This window comes from Carassius gibelio, chromosome A5 (genome assembly GCF_023724105.1).
Source record: "Carassius gibelio isolate Cgi1373 ecotype wild population from Czech Republic chromosome A5, carGib1.2-hapl.c, whole genome shotgun sequence".
NCBI lineage: Eukaryota > Metazoa > Chordata > Actinopteri > Cypriniformes > Cyprinidae > Carassius > Carassius gibelio.
Window position 1 is genome coordinate 30,910,271 of NC_068375.1, and position 20,248 is coordinate 30,930,518.

The 20,248-nt window shown below is 35.9% G+C and overlaps 1 protein-coding gene across 2 annotated transcripts; it reads right to left on the reverse strand.

Annotated features, from left to right (window-relative positions):
• Positions 1–404: 404 nt before the first annotated feature.
• On the reverse strand, positions 405–19,170 carry LOC128011994 (moesin). Of its 2 annotated transcripts, XM_052594844.1 has the most exons (14): positions 18,738–19,170; positions 10,477–10,560; positions 8,318–8,413; positions 7,314–7,436; positions 6,935–7,086; positions 5,962–6,045; positions 5,706–5,852; positions 4,802–4,898; positions 4,250–4,413; positions 3,866–3,996; positions 3,627–3,787; positions 3,298–3,390; positions 2,114–2,344; positions 405–1,830 (listed from the first exon to the last, which is right to left on the reverse strand). In XM_052594844.1, the coding sequence occupies exons 1-14, from the start codon at positions 18,747–18,749 to the stop codon at positions 1,666–1,668; spliced, it is 1,740 nt and encodes a 579-aa protein (XP_052450804.1). In that variant the 5' UTR covers positions 18,750–19,170; the 3' UTR covers positions 405–1,665. The 2 variants fall into 2 exon arrangements, with proteins under 2 accessions (XP_052450804.1, XP_052450814.1); XM_052594854.1 differs by lacking the exons at positions 6,935–7,086; positions 7,314–7,436; positions 8,318–8,413; positions 18,738–19,170 and having other exon boundaries at positions 10,477–10,535.
• Between the last annotated feature and the right edge of the window lie 1,078 nt (positions 19,171–20,248).

Sequence of the window (20,248 nt, forward strand, 5' to 3'; positions counted from 1 at the left end):
AAACTAATAAAAACTCAATTTTAGTAGAAGCCTAGTAAGAAGTGTGAGACACTATGGTACACTGGACTAAGATGGAATGAAGATCATTCAGATTTGTCAGGATAGATAGCTGGAATGTGTTTAACATTTGTCAGTTTAGGGGGACAGTCAGTTGTGTAAATAAATCTATATTCAAGAAGTTAATTGCTAAAATTAAACTATTTCTACACTGTCTAAATTTGTATATTAAAACTTCAGTTATGGCATTCAACTACAAATTATCTGTCGTTTTTTGCACACTAGTTATAGCTAATTACAAATTGCAAATATTCAGAAATTAAGACTATAAGATGATTATAAGATTATTAAGTGATCTCTTCTAAACATAACATAATATCCATGACCAAACACAACAGTAGCCAATAAATTGGTGATGCTTTTAATATTTTTATTGACAGTTGCAATGAAAATGTTTTAAGCAGCAATCTTTTCTGTGATTGGTTGACAAAAAAAAAAAAGATACCCAAAAAAAAAAAAAAAGAACCGCAGCCTAAGGCCGGGAAATAGCCCGGGTAACAAGAAGGCTCATAATTTTACTTTTAAAAGATCCATGTTTTTATATATCAAACCAGTTTAGGAAATATCCAAGAGTAAGATCTGAATGAAGAATTCTTCCAAAGTAGCTGGGGACATATTTTCTTCATGATGCAACTTGAATAAAAAATAAAATGATTACAGATCACAAAAACATCTAAGGCACTGCCTACAGGTGCAGATCTATTTAAAACTGTGTACACTCTGGGTAAATACTGTTCAGAAATAAAGGGAGAAAATTATTCCCAGAAGATGCTTTTTAAATGTCATTCTATTAAAGGATTCTTTACAATAATACTGCAGAAAAAAATATTCAAATGCCTCTAAAACAAAAGTTTCTTCATTAAAAAAAGGCTTAAAATAAGAGTAGGATTAAAAAACTAAACTAAAAATACAGTTTGATATTTTCTCTACAGTGAAAAGGCACAAACAGGGAGCGGCCACAAACCTGCAGCAGTGAGAAACTATATCAACAGGGATCACACACACACACACACACACACACGCACAAGCACGTACACACTTTTGCTCTTGTGGCTTGCCAGTATTTGCAGAGTGGTTGATGGGGAGCAGATAGCCGTGAGTTTTAATCTATACTGTAGTTGTTTTATTAGAAAGGCACATAGATACAATGTTATAGCAATAACTAGGTTATTACACCATCACAATGGCACTGTAAAATTTGATGTCAACTATACTGATCTGAATTGGCACACTGACATGTCTCTCTGGAGTGCTTTTGAAACCTATCCTAACACTGGAATGCTTTGTCTAATCTTCATTCCTACTGAAATCCAAGTTTTACTGAAATTAAAATGCTTTAGTTTGGTTAATCAGCAATCCTTTTTCCAATGTTTTCCAATAAAAAAAGCTACGTCTAGGTCAAAACCATGCAAAAAATAAATCTCCCTTATCATAATGCAGTAACCCAAATAACACTCCCGAATTAAAGGAATTTTTGAACTGTGCAGCATTTTTCTATATTTGGCTTTGTTTTCTGCTGGAGTGGTGCACTGTGGGTACTGTAGTTCCTCTGCAGGAATGATGCAAAAGACAGGCTGTAGCTCCCCCTGTTGGCTGACTGCAGTACATTTACATGCACTCGAACTCATCAATTCGCTGTTTGGTGTTTCCAGAGCGGATCTGACGAAGCGTCTTGTATTTATCGCGTCCTGCTCGTACATTCTCTGCGTGGATCATGTCGTTCTGGGTCTTCTTGGTCTCATCACGAGCATTAGCAAGCTCAGAAGTGAGAGCCTGTGGAAAAAGGACACACTTCAATTTTTTCCAGTTCAAAGTAAACTTACTCTGGCAAAGCCTTTACTAAATGCTAACCATGGCTGACTACTTTTTTACTATATTGAAAAAGAGCAGCTTGGACATTCTCCAAAATAACTCCTCCAGTATTCCATGCAAGAATGAAAGTCAGAAACCAGTTTGGAAAACCATGAGGTCAAATAAATGATAAACAGAAGTGTTATTTTGGGTAAATTATCCCTTTTAAAATAGTGTTTTAAACTTTGTGAAGTAGTTCTCTCACCAGCAGATGTTTCTGCACTCGTTCGTTCTTCTCAGCCTCTGTCATGCGCTCCTCCTCACTCCTGTCTTTATAGGCAGCTTCAGAGGTGAGTTCAGCGGAAGCCTCTGCGCTGCTCTCGTCACCCTCGTCATTGTCGTTTTCTCCATGCACGGGCTCTTGGACATGGATTGACGTGACTTTGTTCTTCAGCTCCTCTTTAGTCTTCTCCAGGTCCTCCTGCACCTGAGCGGCCTGGAAGAGACACACAGCACTGAAATGTTATTATCTAGACCATATGAAAGTCAACATATTTAATGTGCTTTTTATTTGGTCATTAAAGACTTTGCTTTTAGCACAAGCATTATACTATTAAGAGTCTGGAAGTTTGATTCTGATTTCAAATTCCCTTGAAATTTCTTTCAAATTGTCCACATCACAGATCGAACGCAAGCACGTGTTTACATAAGGGCAACAGCATTTTATATTTATATATTTAAATATTTTATATATATTTTTGAGAGAAGTCACGTTCACCAAGGCAGGATTTATTTGATTAAAAATACAGCACGAGTATACATTCAATACTTTTTTTAAGGGATGGCAAAACTACATTTTTTAGCAGCCAAATCTTCAGTGTCACATGATCATTCACAAATCATTCCAATATGCTGATTTGGTGCTCAAAAAGCATTTCTTATTATTATCAATGTTGAAAACATTTGTGCTGCGTAATGATATTTATGTATTCAGGGTTCATTGATGAATAAAAAAAAAACATTTATTTGAAAAATAATATAGAAAAAAATAATATAGAAATTTACTGTAAAATGTCTTTGTCACTTTTGATAAATTTAATGCATCCTTCCTGAATGTATTAATTTCTTTAAAGCAATTTCTGACTCCAAATTGAAATTTTTTTTTTTCCTTTAACCATTTTAAATCATATAATTTTAAAGATTTTTCAACTGATTAAATTATAGATGTTCATATGGGAGTATGTAAATAATGAATTTTTATATTAAATATTCCTGTTAAAACTGAATATTGTCAAAGCTGTAAAATAATCATTTTTAAGATATATATCCAGCTTAAAATCCTAAAAAGGTATATGGTGATAAAAAGCATGGATGGATAGATCTATTTCTAACTATCTCATTATACAATCACTTGCTGCAATGAACCTGCTAACAAGTAACCATGTTTACCTTCATTTGCCACTCTGATGCTTCCTCCTCTTTCTTCTTTTTGGCATCCTCAAGCAGAGACATCTTAGACGTCAGCTCTGCCAGTTCAGTTGCCTGTATACACACACATATATACGCACATGTTGTCAGCATAGCATGGAAATGTCCGTAATTGTGGATGTCCTGCACTCTGTGGTTAGATTATTTTTGGTTCTCATGGAAACGTTGTAATTGTAGTTTGATTACCATGGTTACAACTGTAACAGTGTTTTTGTTACGCTGTCATGGTGACTAGAATTGCGCTGCCATGGTGGCTGGCAATGTTTATGTTGGATGTGATAGTAACTGACCAGATGCTCCTGGTTCTTCATCTGGCTCTCAGACTGCTGCAGCAGAGCCATTTTGGCCTCTTCTACCAGGCGGCGCTCTCGTTCCAGGCGTTCGGCCTCCTCTTGAGCGCGTTTACGCTCCTGATCTAACTCCATCGCCCTGCGGGTCTGCTCTTCCAGCTCTGCCCACACAAAACAGTGGGTGATTAATAATTGTTAATGAATAGAAAAAAAAACGAGCGAAGTTCACTCCACGTTACCTTGCTGAGCTTTTTTTGTTTGTTCCTCTATCACTCGGAGTCTCTCCATCAGCTCCTCTTTTTCTTTTTCAATCTTCTCTTTCTCCTTTTCAGCCTGCTCTCTCTTTTTACGTTCATCCTCCAGCATGGCCCTGAAGCAAACAGACAGATACATTAAAAGAAGTATCAGAACTTTTTAAGTGGAGGACCTTTCTTAGCTGGTGGACTAGGCAAATACAGCCTACACTAAATTATTTTGGTGTTTAAGTCTGAACTAAAAAAATTCACAGAATGAATCTGACCAATTCCATTTGGTGAACAGAATCAACATATTGGAATGATTCACCAATAATCACAATCTTGAACTAATATCAGAGCCTTTGTGTGGTGCTTTTTTCCTCACACCTTTCCATCTTCTTGTGGTTCTTCTCCTCCTTGGCTTGTGCTTTCATCTGCTGGACCTCGATGGTGTCAGGTTTACGGCGTCTCATGTAAAGCTCATGGTTCCCCATGCACAGAGCCAGAATCCTCTTATTAATGCGTAAACGCTGGGCATAGAACACAAAGTCCTGTAGGAAAAGAGATAGAGAGAGAGAACATTATTTACATATTTCCAGTGATGCTTTAAAATGCTGCCTACATAAACAGCTCCCTAAGTTCGGAACAGGGCCAAAGAAAGGAGGTGGAGGGAGTGAGGAATCAGGAGCTATATGAGATACTGAAGAATGGGGAAAAGAGACCCACTTCCAGACTCTTTATGCCTGTGATAAAGTGTAAAGGAGAAACGTGCAGCTTCAAAGGAAAGTCTTTACTGTGATTTCACCATCATCAAATCACATCATAAAACATTTCACCACCAAGGCTTTGCAATAACTGCGTTCCTCCTGTCTACATTCCATTTCCAAAGAAACTGGACAGAAACTGTGATAAGTCAGACACAAATCTTGTTTGACATACCGGGGCTTTTTTATCTATGGGTTTGATGACAAATTTCTTATCGTTGAAAGAAATGTTCCTGATCTCACTCCAGGGGAAACCAATTTTAGGCGTCATCCTGACAAGAGAAAAGAAGAGATGAGTCACGTTTTCTGGACACAGAAATAAATGTCACTTTCTATGACAGAAAATCTTACAAAGTTTATTTATTTATTTTACAAATGGTCAATAAAAGCAAGGGAATTTTTTTTTCTATTAATTGTAGTGTTTGCTTAACGTAACCATGTTACTAAAATTTGGGAAATATCTAATTATAATAATAATAATTTTAAAATGTCTTTAAATTCAAGACTCCTATGCTCATCAAGGCTGCATTTATTTTTGAAAAATACATTAACATAGTAAAGTATTACAGTTTGTATACATTTTAAAATTTATTTTAATATATTTTCAAATCGTATGCATTCTGCGATGGCAAAGTTGAATTTTCAGCAGCCATTACTCCAGTATTAACTATCCCATGATCCTTCAGAAATCAGTCTAATGTGCTGATTTAGTGCTCAAGAAATATTTCTTCTTATTATCATCAATGTTAAAAATGGTTGTGCTGTCGATAACTATGATATGATATAACTATGATTTATTTAGGATTCTTTTTTGAATAGAAAGTATTACTGCAGCATTTATTTTTATTGAAATATGATTTGTTGTTACAATATAAGACTTAACTGTCACTTTTTATTTGCATCCTTGCTATATATATATATATATATATATATATATATATATATATATATATATATATATATATATATATATATATATGGTACTTTGTTATTTTATACTACCAAATTTATTTGTGACACCTTTCAAACCCATTAATTTGTTGTTGATAAATGTAAGCGTATCATGTTTCTTAAAGTACTTGTCAGTATGCTCATAGATGTTGAGTCCCAGGGCGTCCACCCCCAGCCACAGCTCAGATCCTTTCTTATTCTTGATACTGAAGTAATTCACACCGTACATCTCCAGATCCTGAGCTATCTTCAGATACTCCATCATCGAGTCCTCTCTGAAACACACAGATACACATTATCATTCTGTCTGGTGTGTGTGATTGACAGGGTCACTGCAGTCAGCGATAAAACAGAAAAGGCAAGAGCGCATTCCACTGGCTGTACCTCAACATGCCCTTGTGCTCCTCGTGCCAGACCTGAATTCTTTCCTCCCATTGCTCCTTATTCAGCTTGTGCTGCTCCAGAACTCTGCAGAGAAAAGATTACACACACATGCTCACATTTAGACTATCAAACGCATTCTTTGGCTGATACCTTTTAACAAAACATTAAGTAATCTGTTTTAAGCCTACACAAGACACTATGGCCTCTGCCATTTACAGTATTTAATGCATTTGTCACAGAAGTATGGATTTTATCAGTGTAAAGTGATGATCCTTGAACAATGAAACAACTAATAAAAATGACAAAATACATTGAATGTAAGCCATCTTGATCATTGATTTTAGTTATTGCAGTCCCAGTACAAAAAATTTATTATACACCACTCTTGGCGTTTCATCAGATTAGTGAATAAATGTTTAAAATACCACACACCACTGGTATTTTAAACACTTACTTTAACATTAATAAATTAAAAGATGTATGTGACTGACATGGTTTGAAATTGGAAAACAACTAATACACAGTGTTTGAAAAGTTAAGACTTTTATATTATTAATACTTTAATTCAACTTTAATAGATTTTTTTTTACATATATGCTTTTTATAGTTTACACAACTCAAATTTGGCATTTACATTTAGTCATTCCTTTAGCAGATGCTTTGTAAACAATTTAGTATTTTTAATTTAATTTAGTAGATTTACTTCAGCAAACATAATGCAGTCTATTGGCATTTTTAAATATTGTACAGTTAATAATTATACTTTCAATATAATAGATTTTCGAGTCTTATTAGTTCCCTTCATTAAGTAACTTCATGTTTAGTGATGCTTTGAAAAGGTGATTTTAGAGAAGTATTATAAAGACCACATTAAATAAACAGATCAGAGCACATTTTCTGTCAATCATCTGTGCACCCCCACTATGGATAAGCACTAGTCCCTACTGGTACCAAAATATCTGTGTATACACACCTCTGTGGGAGCAGTTTCTCACTGGACAGGTATCCAACTGTGTGAACATCCTTGTTGTAGTCGGTGTATTTGGCCTGCACTGCATAAGATGCCAGCAACACTGCAGTCTCTGGGGGGCAGTAGATATCGTCATTCAGGATCCCCTCTTTCACCTAAAGTAAACCAACAGTGGAGCTGTTTTAAAGTTGGCCTGTAAGTCGAGCAGCCAGTGCAATTCCTTCACTGACCACCAGATGGTGCAATATCACATTATCACTTTACAAGACCCAGCTTTCATTTCAGTCCACTCCAATTGACATGCGTTCTATATTAATATATTTAAAGCCACATCTTACGTTTAACTTTACACAAGATATACAGTAAATACACACACACACACCTGAAGGAAGAAGAGTCTTTGAGTCGCCTCTTGAATCAGCTCCTCGGAAACATCTTCAGGGTAAAACTTTGCTCTGAATTTAAACAGCAGTGGACTCTCCTTGCGGACGTCTTGAGCCGTAACCTAGACAATAAAAAATGAACTAGTATCACTTTCATTTTGACATGCTCATTAATTCCACCTGTCAGCGACCATCATATCTTTGTTCAGTATAAATTATCAGACTCTCATTGCCTTTCCTTATTATTTTTTTATTAATGACACTATTTTGAGGCACGCTGGGTAAAATTATTGGGACGTAAGAAAACTGGAAGACATGTCTGAAAACGGCTGACAACTCCAGGTTCCACTAGAAAGTGCTAATCAGTGAAATCCTGTCAGAAGTATTACAGATGAAAGTGTTCGTTGACAGGTTTTTCTTTATTTTGTCAACAGTAATGAAGAAAAGATTAAAAAAGGTGTCATGATTAGAATTACTTTTTGAATTAAAACTTCATTAAATCTGAACTAAAATATACTTTTGTGAATATATTGTTGCAGTAACAATGCTTCACACAAAATGCAATATCCTTGGTAGACTCATGTTTCCAAAGGATGAAGATTTTACAACTCTGTATCTTCTAAAAAGTATCAAATACGCTAATAAACCTATTATATGCTGTGTTTTATGAGTGAATGTAAACAGTAAGGACACATATTGACATAATTTATGAATGTGATAACTCTTGACAAGTATGTTAAAATTAGTAAATGGATAAACATTTTTCAAAAATCTTGGAACATTTGGCCTGTTACAATTCAACACATTTTCTTAATTTTGCACATTATAATCATTATCATAATTCAAATGTTTATTTTGACAACTAAAATTATTTACTATTCAAATCATAGTTAAATCAACTTGATGATATGAAGAAATATAGAAAAAAAAAACATGACAAAAAATATAAAATATAAAAATGAATCCAAAAAAATGAAAAGCAGCTGTATGCATTCACACACACCTTCTTGTTGAGTTTCAGCCAGGTGGTAAAGCCTTTGGTGTCCTGGTACTGCAGTCCAAAAAACCACACCTCCCTTAACCCAATGGTTTTCACCACCTATAAAACAGATTCATATTAAATAAACAGACATATTACATTTAATACCATTTTCGCACATCCATAGTACATGCATTTGGTTTCCATAATAGAGGGATCTGAAAAGGAGACTCAAGCTCAAATTCCTCTTCATGGAAAAAGTGGAAATCCAGCTGGGACTGGACCCTATATTTAATATCCCCAACATAGTTGTGCTAAATTAATAATAATTCAAATTGAACAAATAAATTAATTATTTTTAAATGCACTTTTTATCTGGCCAGATTTCCTTGAATAAAACATTGGACCAGAGTTCCACAATTCTTAGTGGCAGACGTTTTAATAGAATGTCTGAATTAAACTTCAGCAGCTAGCAGTGCCTCCAAGAGCTCAAACGTTCAGGTTCATGTTTTAATCCCTGCTGTATGTATTTAGTGTTAAAGCAGGGGTGGAACACTCAAGAGATGCTATGAATGAAACCACATATGCAGAGAAGAAACTCGTTATTCTCGGTCAAGAGGGTGTGAGAGACAGAGAGCAATGGAAAATGTATTGTGAAATGCTGACTCACGACTGGACCAGTCAGGACATACTGTGTCTGAAAATGATGAATGTTAAAAAGAGACCGAGAAAGAAAGAGAATGGAAGAGAGTGATGATCAAATGTGGAGAAAGAGAACATAATGGGGAGGAGGCAGCTGTGTTTATATATGACTTTCAAACAGAGAGAGTGACGCTTGCTGGATGGTTAACATGGGGTTTTTGGATAATTAACGAGGATAGATACACACTTCCAGGACATATATTCACTTATAATCAAAACAATCACACACTAAAGTACAACTGAGATTAGAGATTTTAAGATGTTCCAGTAACAGTGAAAAGTCTTACTACAGTATTGGTTTAAATGAGTACAAACTACATTTTTGTACGCAAGCTCTGGGTTGCTGCTTTCAAACACTCAAATTCAATTTTTGGATTTTAAAATGGCTGTCTTAGTGATATATTCATTTAGAAACGCTACCGTTCAAAATGTGGGGTCAGTAAGACTTTTCAATGTTTTTCAAAGAAGTCCCTTATGCTCAACAAGACTGCATTTATTTACTCAAAGCACAAGTAAAAACTGTAATACTGTGAAATATTATTACAATTTAATAATTAACATTTCATGTTGAAAATTGATGTGCTGCTTAATGTTCTTGTTGAAACTGATACTTTTTTAAAGGATCTTTTTAACTAAAAGTACTCAAATATAATTAAAAAGAACAGCATTTATTTGAAATATAAATATTTAGTTATATTATAAATATCTTTCACTTTTGATCAATTTAATGCAGTAAATTGCAGGACAACATAATATATAATTAACTCTATAAAATATGATAATGATCCCAAACCTTTGGAAGACCGTTGGTCTTAAGAGAATGTAAAACAGATAGGACAAATGATCACACGTCAAATATTACATCTATGTTTATGCAGCCTAATAAACCTGTATTTCTGTCTGTTCATTTGTCTTGATTTACTACTTGTCCGAACATTAAAACCTCATAAATGAGACTACCTACACAACTGCAAGAAGAATGAATGTTCTGTGTGTGTGTGTGTGTGTGTGTGTGTGTGTGTGTGTGTGTGTGTGTGTGTGTGTGTGTGTGAAAATAAAAGTTTCCCAGAAACAGAGCTGCCTATTATGAAGTTTACGAAAGAGTGATTTCATAGACGTGATGTACAGAGTGACTAAGAGTGAGGAAGAGGGGACTGTACAGAAGTACAGCCTGAGGAAGAAGCAGAGTCAGAAAGAGGAAGGGTGGAGGAAGGGAGAATTCCCTCACAAGAAGGATGTCCAGTTCTTAATCTAAACACACACACAGACAGCTTGTATGACATGGTCTTAAGTTTCCAGTGCAAGTCAATATTTCTGCTGACACTGAATGTGAAATATTCACATCCAATCAGAAAACATTTAATTGACATTTATTAGGAGCAGGATGTTGAATCAAGACCTCAATGTGTGAAAAGATCTTAAATTATTTAATGAATTAATAAATAAGCAACAAGTTCACACACACACACACACACACACACCTGGTCAAATAACTGTTTCCCTGTGGTGCTGGGTTGGATGGCAAACTCCAGCTCGGCATCCATCGTAGTCACACGAACACTGATCTGGGAAAGAAAAAATCAAATAAAATGTGAATAAATGAATGCAGACTGAAAGACAGACTGAGAAGCCAAGAGACAAAAATTTGTGCCCAGTAACATTTTTTTTCTTTCAAAGAATGTAATACTTTTAGCCAGCAAGGATCCATTCAAATTGATCAAAAGTGAAAGACATTTATAATATTATAGAAGATTACTGTTTTCAGTGCTGTTCTTTTGACCTTCTTTTAATTAAAAGAAAACAAAAAAACAAATATTAAGCAGTAAAACTGTGTGATTACAACAAAAGATACATGAGCACCAAATCAGAATATTATAATGATTTCTGAAGGATCATGTTACACTGAAGTTTGATGGACAGCTTAAACATCTATCATAGCTTATACTACCTAGAAAAAGCCTGAACCCTCCTCAAAGAGCACTATAAAAGAGGGATTATGTGTATGTGTGTGTGTGTGTGTTTTGATGAGTGTGTGTGTGCATGTTTGTGTGCACACTTTAATCTGCTCCAAAGCGTGGCTTGCTATTTTAACGTGATTGATTGCACTGGAACTCTGGATAAGATAAAAACAATGCAAGGAAACAGCAAGAGGGACGAATGGAAAAAGATATCCCCCCTCTCTTCTTTCTGTCTCTGTCACCCCATCCCCGCCTCCACCCCACAGGATGCAGATAACCACACCTCCTGTAACCATGGAGGCACATTAAGCAATGCGCCTCACTTCCTCTCACTACACAATTATCATTAACTCAAACTAACCAGTGTTCTGTGAAAATGTCAATGAAATATGGACAGTCTTATTGATGGGGTCCATATAAAGCTCTTATATCGAACTAAGGTCTTGTATCCAGCTTTAACTGTTTGTGCAAGAGACAAATAGCTCAATTTAGGCACACACCTCCAGCTCAGCTGTACCCATAATGCTCTGCTTTATCTAGCAGCTGCATGTGAGGCAGACGCGTGTCCATGTGCTGAGACTCTAAAGAGCTCAACATAGCATTTGCACATCAATGAAGCCAAACAACATTGTTTCTTGCAAGTCCTCTAAATGATCGACTAAGAGAAGCACAAATGAGATCTGATAGTTATGAGATTTGATAGTTAATATTCCTGAGTCACGAGGGACATAATGAAGTAGCAGGGTTAGTGTTAGGGAATAAAGAAATAGAAAGAAGAAATATTTATAATATGCACACATTCAGCCTTAATACTATATGTAATAACCCAAAAAGCAGTTTATGTCTTATGTCATCACATTCATATATGAACTGCATAATGTAAAAGATAGTCTATATTTGTAATTCAAAATTGAGAAATTTGCCAGAATAAAAATAAATGTTAGCACTGGATATTACTGCCAGTTTTAAATATATCCACACACTCCCTCATATCTACTAGCTTCCTTGAGCACACACCTCCTTGAAGCCATATTTTCCACACACAACTACATATTCAAATATCTTGATTTTCTCATATTCACACACTTAGCTATTAAATGTCTGATGTTTTGATACTTCTTAATGTTATAACAGACCATAAGATATTCAGCATAGAAAGTGATATTCAGATTGTTAAACAAAAGTAGGTTGTGAAATGGCTGGATTGTGAAACCGTGTTTGAAAGCCAGGTGTTTTATGTGTGTGTCCAAGGTTATATTATCAGAATGTGCGTGTTGGTAACTATCAAGCACTCTAGGAATGACTTTACTATGAGGTGACTCCTTTGATTTTAGCCTTACTGTGTGTGTGTGTGTGTGTGTGTGTGAGAGAGAGAGAGAGAGAGAGAGAGAGAGAGAATCCTATCTCTGCTGTTTCATAGGCTTACATCAGCCAGTTGGAAAAGAAAGAGAACAAGCAGAACTTAACAACTATATGACTTTTATGCTCTTTTTGTCTTCTACTCCTCTCTGGGTCTGGGAGAGTTCATTTCATATACACAAGCTCCCCCTCTCAATCTCACACTTTCTTGCTGTCAAAATGACAGGTTTGTGTGTGTGTGTGTCTGTGTGTGTGTGTGGCAGTAAGTGTGGAACATTATACTGGGGGTCAGTTAATGGACCCTCTTAATTCAGAGGTGGATTCACAGGGTAAAAATAGCTCATGTCTTCACGAAACAGGAACTAAGAATTTGTAGTTCTGCCTGGTCAGGGTGTGTGTGTGTGTGTGTGTGTGTGTGTGTGTGTGTGTGTGTGTGTGTGTGTGTGTGTGTGTGATGGGTGTAGTCTTCACAGTGGATCTGCCAGAGGTTCTCTGCCACTATTCTTAGAACAATCACAAATCGCCCTGCCTTTACTCACACACACACACACACACACAAAAAGAGAGACAATGATACTCACACAATTACACAAAGAACCAGCAAAGAATAGGCTATACATAGTATCTGCAGTTTAAAAAAAAATCAATAAAATGAGCATATTAGCTCTGTTTCAAAATGTAGCTCTGTGACATAATCTAAGATGGTTGATGATATGACTCTGTAGGGGAACTAACCTCCCGGGAGGTTGTTTATCAATGGTTTATGCTTTAGTTGTAGCCATCAGCCTGCTTTATTTCAACCTTTTCTAAATAATCATGTTTAACAGTGGAATTCCTTGTGAAATCTACATTAGCCATGATTCTGCAGAGAAATCGCCATTAATCAGAGAATCGGAACGTGTAAACCACATTTGCCTATTTTGCAATAAACATAAAATATATCATTTTGTTACATAACCAATTTACATAACCGTCATGATTCAATTCATTCAGGATGCTGTCTTAGAAGGTAGCTGTCTGTGCAGTAGACAGCAGGGCCTGCTCCGTAGGGTTTGGATCAGTTTGTGAAGTTAGTTTAGCATAGGCTACAGCAAAAATGCTAATCATGAGCTTTGACAGAGCCAAGATTTGCCACACAATGCCTCGCATTTCTCAAATACATCAAAATCAATTATAAAGCCCACACACACAATAATAATAATAAAAACAAACTAGAGCAAACAATGAAAACGAATTACTACAATAAAAAGGCTAATTAGAGCAAATATTTGGACTAACTGAATAATTCAAAAAATAAGTATAGTGTAGAGAATACACTATCGTAAAATTCACAGTGTTTTTATCCCATTCACACACACAGAGCCTTTAGGCCTGGAAAATGGCTGCCGTTTCTAACAGACAGACGAGGGCAGATAAAAAGCCAACAACCTCTGTATACTTGTGTTTATTCTGTCGTTACCCTTAGTTAACTGACATCACAATCTAACTGTGGTAGTGAAGTCAAACTCTTTTCCTCTCAGCCCTCCCCCTCCTTTGGGTGTCTGATTTAGGATAATGACTCTACAATACTTCCTCCAAAAAATTATTGAGATGGCAAAACTGGAGTGCATCTGTGGCCAATCCTCATCTGACCTTGTATATTTAATGCACATTAACTTACACGTTTGTCCGTGTCTAAAATGGAAAAGTGATCAATGCAGACATCAATAACATGCTGTCGATAAATAGCTTAGCTGTCTTGTGGGTTTGTAGTATGCAACAGAAGAAAACTAGCAAAAACCTGCCGTGTCATTGCACCATAACAGAGTTCAATTATTGTTATCTCTCCCCTACATGGTTGGAAGAAAACTAAATGTAGTTTGGAAACAATTGTGCAAAAGTTTAAAACAGCACACAGCACATTTAACACAAGACCTTTCCTTGTCACAAAACAGAAAACCATGTAAAACAACATATACAGATAGAAGGGGGGAAAAATCAGGAACTGTTCAAAACTTCCATATTTCAGAGAAATATTTGCATGAATTAACTGACCGGGATATTGATACTACAGGATCAAATCTCCCTCTTGAAATACGCTTCATAGACGAACTGTTAAACACTTACACAAACATCAGTAACTTCCCAAATTGAATAAGAATGCATGCAGCCACGGGGCAATGGTAAGTACATTAAATGTGAATTTAGGTCAATATGAATTTGAAATGGAAGTGTGGCTCTGTTTTTAATCAATAAGCTAACGAAACATATTTAAATAAAAGACACTTAGATTATTGATTTAATAATTGAGATCCTTAACACTTCACCAAAGGTTCTGCCATTAAATGAACACAGCTCAATTACTCTAAAGTGGAAGTTCTTAAAAAAATTAAATGCGGAAACAACTGACACCAGTATTATGCGTTCACACAATAGTCCTGTACAAAACATCTTGCTCAAAGCTATAAAGTTTTTCAGCTGACTCTCCAAAACCACTTGCAAATGGATCCAACTATTTTAGTTCACAATCTGTTCGTATTGCTTTACACATACCCACACAGAGTTGAACTCACATGAGGCTTGAAGTGAGAGGTTGTTCAATGCTGATGTTTTCCCTCCATTGAAATGTGAACTGTTCAACAAACTCAAGAACTTTCTCCTCGAAACCCCCTGGAGCTTTACCTTATTAAATATCATTAATCTGACCATGTGTGTGTGTGTGTGTTTGTAGTTAATCCCTCCACTTGGCACATACCAGAGACTTCCAACACCCTTCTAACTTCATGGCAAAGGTAGCCAGGTCAAGAAATAATATTTAAGCTGTATATTTAGGCAAATAATACTAAAGTCTATATTTTATGATGTAGAAACTATTGGCTGTAAATTCATTCCAGAAGATCTTGGATCATCTGTATGGTTTTAAATCAGTAACGTGACTTATGATCTGGACATAACACTCCTTTTTTAGTGTTTACTGAATTAAATCTGAGTACTTTGGCAACAGAATTAACTTGAACTTCAACTATATAGGGTTGCAAAGAGAATACAACCACGAATGTTCAAGAAAATCCAAAAACATGAAATAAAAAGATGCAAACTGTACATACACTATACCATTCACAAGTTTGGGGTCAGTGAGAGTTTTTTTTTTGTTCAAAGAAACTTTCTGTTATTCAGCAAGGATGCATTAAATATTAATTACATTTCATTAAATAAATAAATGCAGCCATTGTCAGCATGAGGCATCTTTCAAAAACACTGAAACATAGAAACTGTACCAACCCCAAACTTGTTAAGAGTAGTGCATATACAGACTTGACTGAAACAGATCTGCCTATAAATTTACACAAAACTCTTTACCGTATATAATTTTGCACAAAGCTTAGTGTTAAGTTGACCCTTATGACCTGAACCTACAGAGGTCACAAAACTCCCACTCAATACACTGAGAGGAACTGATGACTGGAGATAAATGCATATGTGTGAGTGCATGTGAGGGAAGGAAGAAAAAGAGAGGAGTGTGTTGATTATAAAAGAGGCCATTTTAGTATATTAGCTGTGATACACAGCTGCATTTTGGGCAACAGAAATCTGAGGAGGAAAAGGGGCCCAAACTCACTACACAAAGCTGTGTGTGTGAGGGTGTAAGTGCACGGATGCCACAGCTCTGTGAAACTCCAAATAAGGTACTGAGCCTCCAAATAAGGTACTCAAGCTTAGCTAGTCCCGAACAGGAAACGTTCAAACAGGAAGTGATGTAACCACAGTGTAAGCACAGAAATCTTGAGTCATTTTCGGAAAGAGACTCTTGGACTTGCAGGAGTCTACAATAATGGCTGAAAAAAGGTTCTGACTCATTTTACAGTCCAATACGATTCCATAAGCAGATCCAAACCTCTAAACGCATCCAATGTCCCCACTGACAAGAGAAACCCATCTACTTATACAAGACTGATTTCTATTATCATGAAAATCCATCTATTCCGGGGGGAAAATATGGCATGTATGCCGCACAACCTCAGCGACACTCTTCTTTTTAGTGTCATGAACCTACTCTGTTCTCTCTTCTTAAACACCTCTGATATTACATCCGGTTAACATCTACATTCACACACAACTATTCTTGGCCTGAGCTTCTCTTCATTCAGAACATGAGAGGAAAATAACTACAAGCTACATTTATAAGCTATAGCGCAAGGATGTTATCAAGCAATTTTAAGAAATAAATAGAAATGGGAGCTTAATCACAATATCAATACTCAAATGTCTAATATGGCCATTTAACAGGCTAATAACTTACATTACATTAACAGACAGTAACAGTATATAATGAATATATAATGTAAACAATCTATTTTAAACCGTATACAATCCTTCACAGTACAAGAGTTTGGGTCATAAATCTTTCATTCGCACATTTTCATGTACATCAATACTGATCTGTTAACAGAGATTGGATGATAGATAGATGGTTTTCCCCAAGAACACATTAATATGCAAATTAGATGCAACGTATGGATACAATGTATAGAATGGGAATACCAACTTACATACATTTTAAACACATATTCCATTAAATAATTCTATTATATTCATAACATAGTTGAGAGTCATCTTTGAACAAATTTTGGCAAAAAACATAGCCTGAAACCTAAAAACTGATTGCTGAATGAAAAAATAAAAATAAAAATAAAATAAAACTTAGTCCTGGCATCCTCTACAAAGGACACAGAATAACGTTTTTTCTCCTTTTTTTTTCTTATGCTTCAACCAATGTAATGACATACAAAAACATATATTTTTTTTCTTTCTGGTTCTCAGGAGGACTAATTATTATCTAACGTTTCAATGATTGAAACACACAGATCTCCATATTAATGCACAAGAAAGGCTAGGAAATTTTTTCGTTTTTAAAGATTAGTAATTAGGGTATTTACATGGTAATTTTCAAAGAACAATATGGTACAAGCTCCTAGACCATAGCACATGTCCATGGTACTTTTTCTTTTTTGCTAGTTGTTCTTTTGAATACTCATTTCTCATGAAATTCTCGTATGTAACTACTGACACTCAACCACTTAAAGGCAGTTACAAGATGAAAGAAATTGCTTAAACTAAAAACTTGAGCTACTTGTAATAAAAAAAGATTTGTCCCTACTTCCAACTGTTGGTCTGTGGTCTTAAGTGTAATCTTTAATAAAACAATGATTCAATAATTATGAGGTGTAACAATTATATAAATAATGAGGGACTCTATTACATTTTTTTTGCAGTATTTGGGCGATGGCATGGAAAGTTGTGACAGACGAGCTACAAAAATGCTTGAACAGCCGCTTCTGACACGCCTCATATTTCTTATCCGACACCACTTACAAAAAGCAGACCAAAAACGCGCCAATATGCTGCTGGACAGAGGCTTAAGTTAAATGCATGCGTGAATCACTTTGAATGAATCTTTTAAGTGAACAAACGGTTCTCGTTCACTTTCGTGATATGACTGATCCCCACGTGACTGATTTTTCCACCACGTGGTTACGATTAATGAAGCAGACAAAAGATGTCAGTGAAATCATAAATTACCTTAAAAAAACATGTAGACTTAATTGAAGAAATTCAGATTAAAGTAAATTTGTTTTGCTATTATTTGTGGCCTAAACACTCTTTCCGTTTCTTCAGTCTTTTAGTATATGTATAGGCCCAGTTTAATAAAATATAATACAACCGGTGTTTGAATGGAATCGGCTATGATTCAATAACTCATAACACAAAACAGACGTTCTTGTTGCCACCTACTGGCCTAATTATGTAACTTAACTATTCAATGAACCTGAACGAATCTTTTGTGAAAGAACTCAAAAGATTCGAATCACTGGGAACCCACAATCCACACCACCACTAGACGGCCTATTCACGGCAAATTTGATGGAAAGCCAATCCGATTTGGGGGGGAGGGAGGAGAAAAGGGGGTTACAGGTTGTCACCGAGTAACGGTTCAGCCCCTACACAACACAAAACGCCACTGCTAAGTTAATAGATTTAGATAATTGCATATAAAATACAACACACAGCGAAAGCATGAGTGAAGAAGTAAAAGTAAAGAAACTAATAAAATAGAGAAATTGTCCAATTAATTTGCAACGCAACAAGTTCTTCTTCAGTGTGTTAGGATGGGATGAACGACCGTCATTGTCCAAATAATGAATTCTTGCCATAAATAGTGCACCGCGCATGGCCTACTGTTCGCCAGCGGGAACTGGCTGGCAAAAAATGCCAACAAGAGAAAGCCCATCCTCGCCCCTTTCGAGCGCCTACGCGTCGCGGCTGTCCCTTGTTTCACCAAAAATGCGCAGCTTTTAAAATCAGTGTGAAATGTCCTCTCAGTTTTTGTTTGCTACTGTACAAACTCAAACCAATAGTTTACTTTTCTAAAGGGTAACGTTACTCACCGTTTTCGGCATTTTGTCTGTATTTAGTCTCTTCTCTCACGGATGTGTCACAAACTGAGCTGATACAATGAAGTCAACAGAAAGGCAAACTTTTTCCCATCGGCTGACGTCCACGCGCAAGAGTGAGCAAACGCCACCGCCCGTGTGGAAAAGCTTCTCCTCAGATTTCTTCCAGATTCCGAGAACAAAATTTCACTTTTTAGTGCGTCTTTTTGTCGCTCAGAGAAGTACTGGTGGTCCTAGAGTCGTTTCCTGCTAACGGAACTGAGTTTTGAAAACCACACCCAGCCCAGGCGAAGCATGCTAACCGAAGCGCGTTTGCCTAACTCCGCCCGGCCCCGTTATGCGCTGCTGCTGCTTTGTGTGCCACAGACGCCGGGGCTTCAACGCGCGCGCTCTGAGAATGCGAGGTGGGGGTATCCCACACAATTCCAAAGTGACGTAATTTTCCCCAAGAAATTCCAAGCTCTTCTTGGCTTCCTCTATTGAAAGGCATCATTTGGTACGGGAAATGCCTGAGGAACATGGCCAGACTTTTTATGGACCAAAAACTAAATCGTGCAATGTAACTTGTCTCAAAGCTGATAAAACTAGGCCTACATTTTAGAGAAATATTTTGAAAACAAAGAACTAAGTAACCAAAGACTGAAAACTTTTTGTATATATATATACAAACACTTTTGTATATAGCCTACAGTTTTATAAAATTAGTGAGCATTGTTTTTGAATTGAATTTTAGGGACTTTCAATAAAAAAAATAAAAACTTTTAACTTTCTTTATTAGGATTATACTTTGATAATTTAATAATAATAATAATAATAATAATACATTTTATTTATAATGCGCTTTTCTAGAACCCAAAGCGCTAGGTGTTTTAAATATCCTTTGATTTTTAATGTGATGCATTTAGGCATTTTTGTAATTTTGTTTCAAAAAGTGTTAACATGCACAAAACTATATCCCAGTTTTTATCTGTCATATACAATATCATGTAAGCACATTGATCTAATTGCCAGAAGATTATTTAAATGACTAAAGACCAGAATATTGTGAACTGTGAATATTATCTCCTAAAGATGCTCATTGGAGGATCATACAATCTGCTGGTGTCTTGTACAAAAGGTACTGAAAAAGGTATTTACAGGTATAAACAGTTATAGTATTACAATGGTATTTTTAGATATGCAGTCTAGGCTACTAAATGATTGTCGTATTCACGTCCAAAAACATAGCAGAAGCATGTTTCTTTTTGTTAGTGCTGAATGGGATGTTTAATAAAGAAATCAAATTAATCTCTCAGTTTCATTGTCTAAAAACAGGACAAGGCTTTATCAGAAGAGCTGGCTGGTTACTGTCACTGCTTTGACTGAAACGTGTCTTATCTGAAAACGGCTGATCGTGCTCATCACATGCATAATAATTCTGACTGACCAAAGAGTTTGAGGAAAATATTCTTTATTGCCATATTTATTGCCATAGACTACACTTACAACAATAATTTGAATGCAAT

Bases quoted from the DNA above. Each gene is read 5' to 3' on its own strand.
- LOC128011994 (XM_052594844.1), bottom strand. The intron at 8,414-10,476 runs GTGTGTGTGTGT...TCTGTTTTATAG, and splicing joins GGAAACAGTTATTTGACCAG to GTGGTGAAAACCATTGGGTT. The intron at 7,437-8,317 runs GTGTGTGTGAAT...TTTATTGTCTAG, and splicing joins GGCTGAAACTCAACAAGAAG to GTTACGGCTCAAGACGTCCG.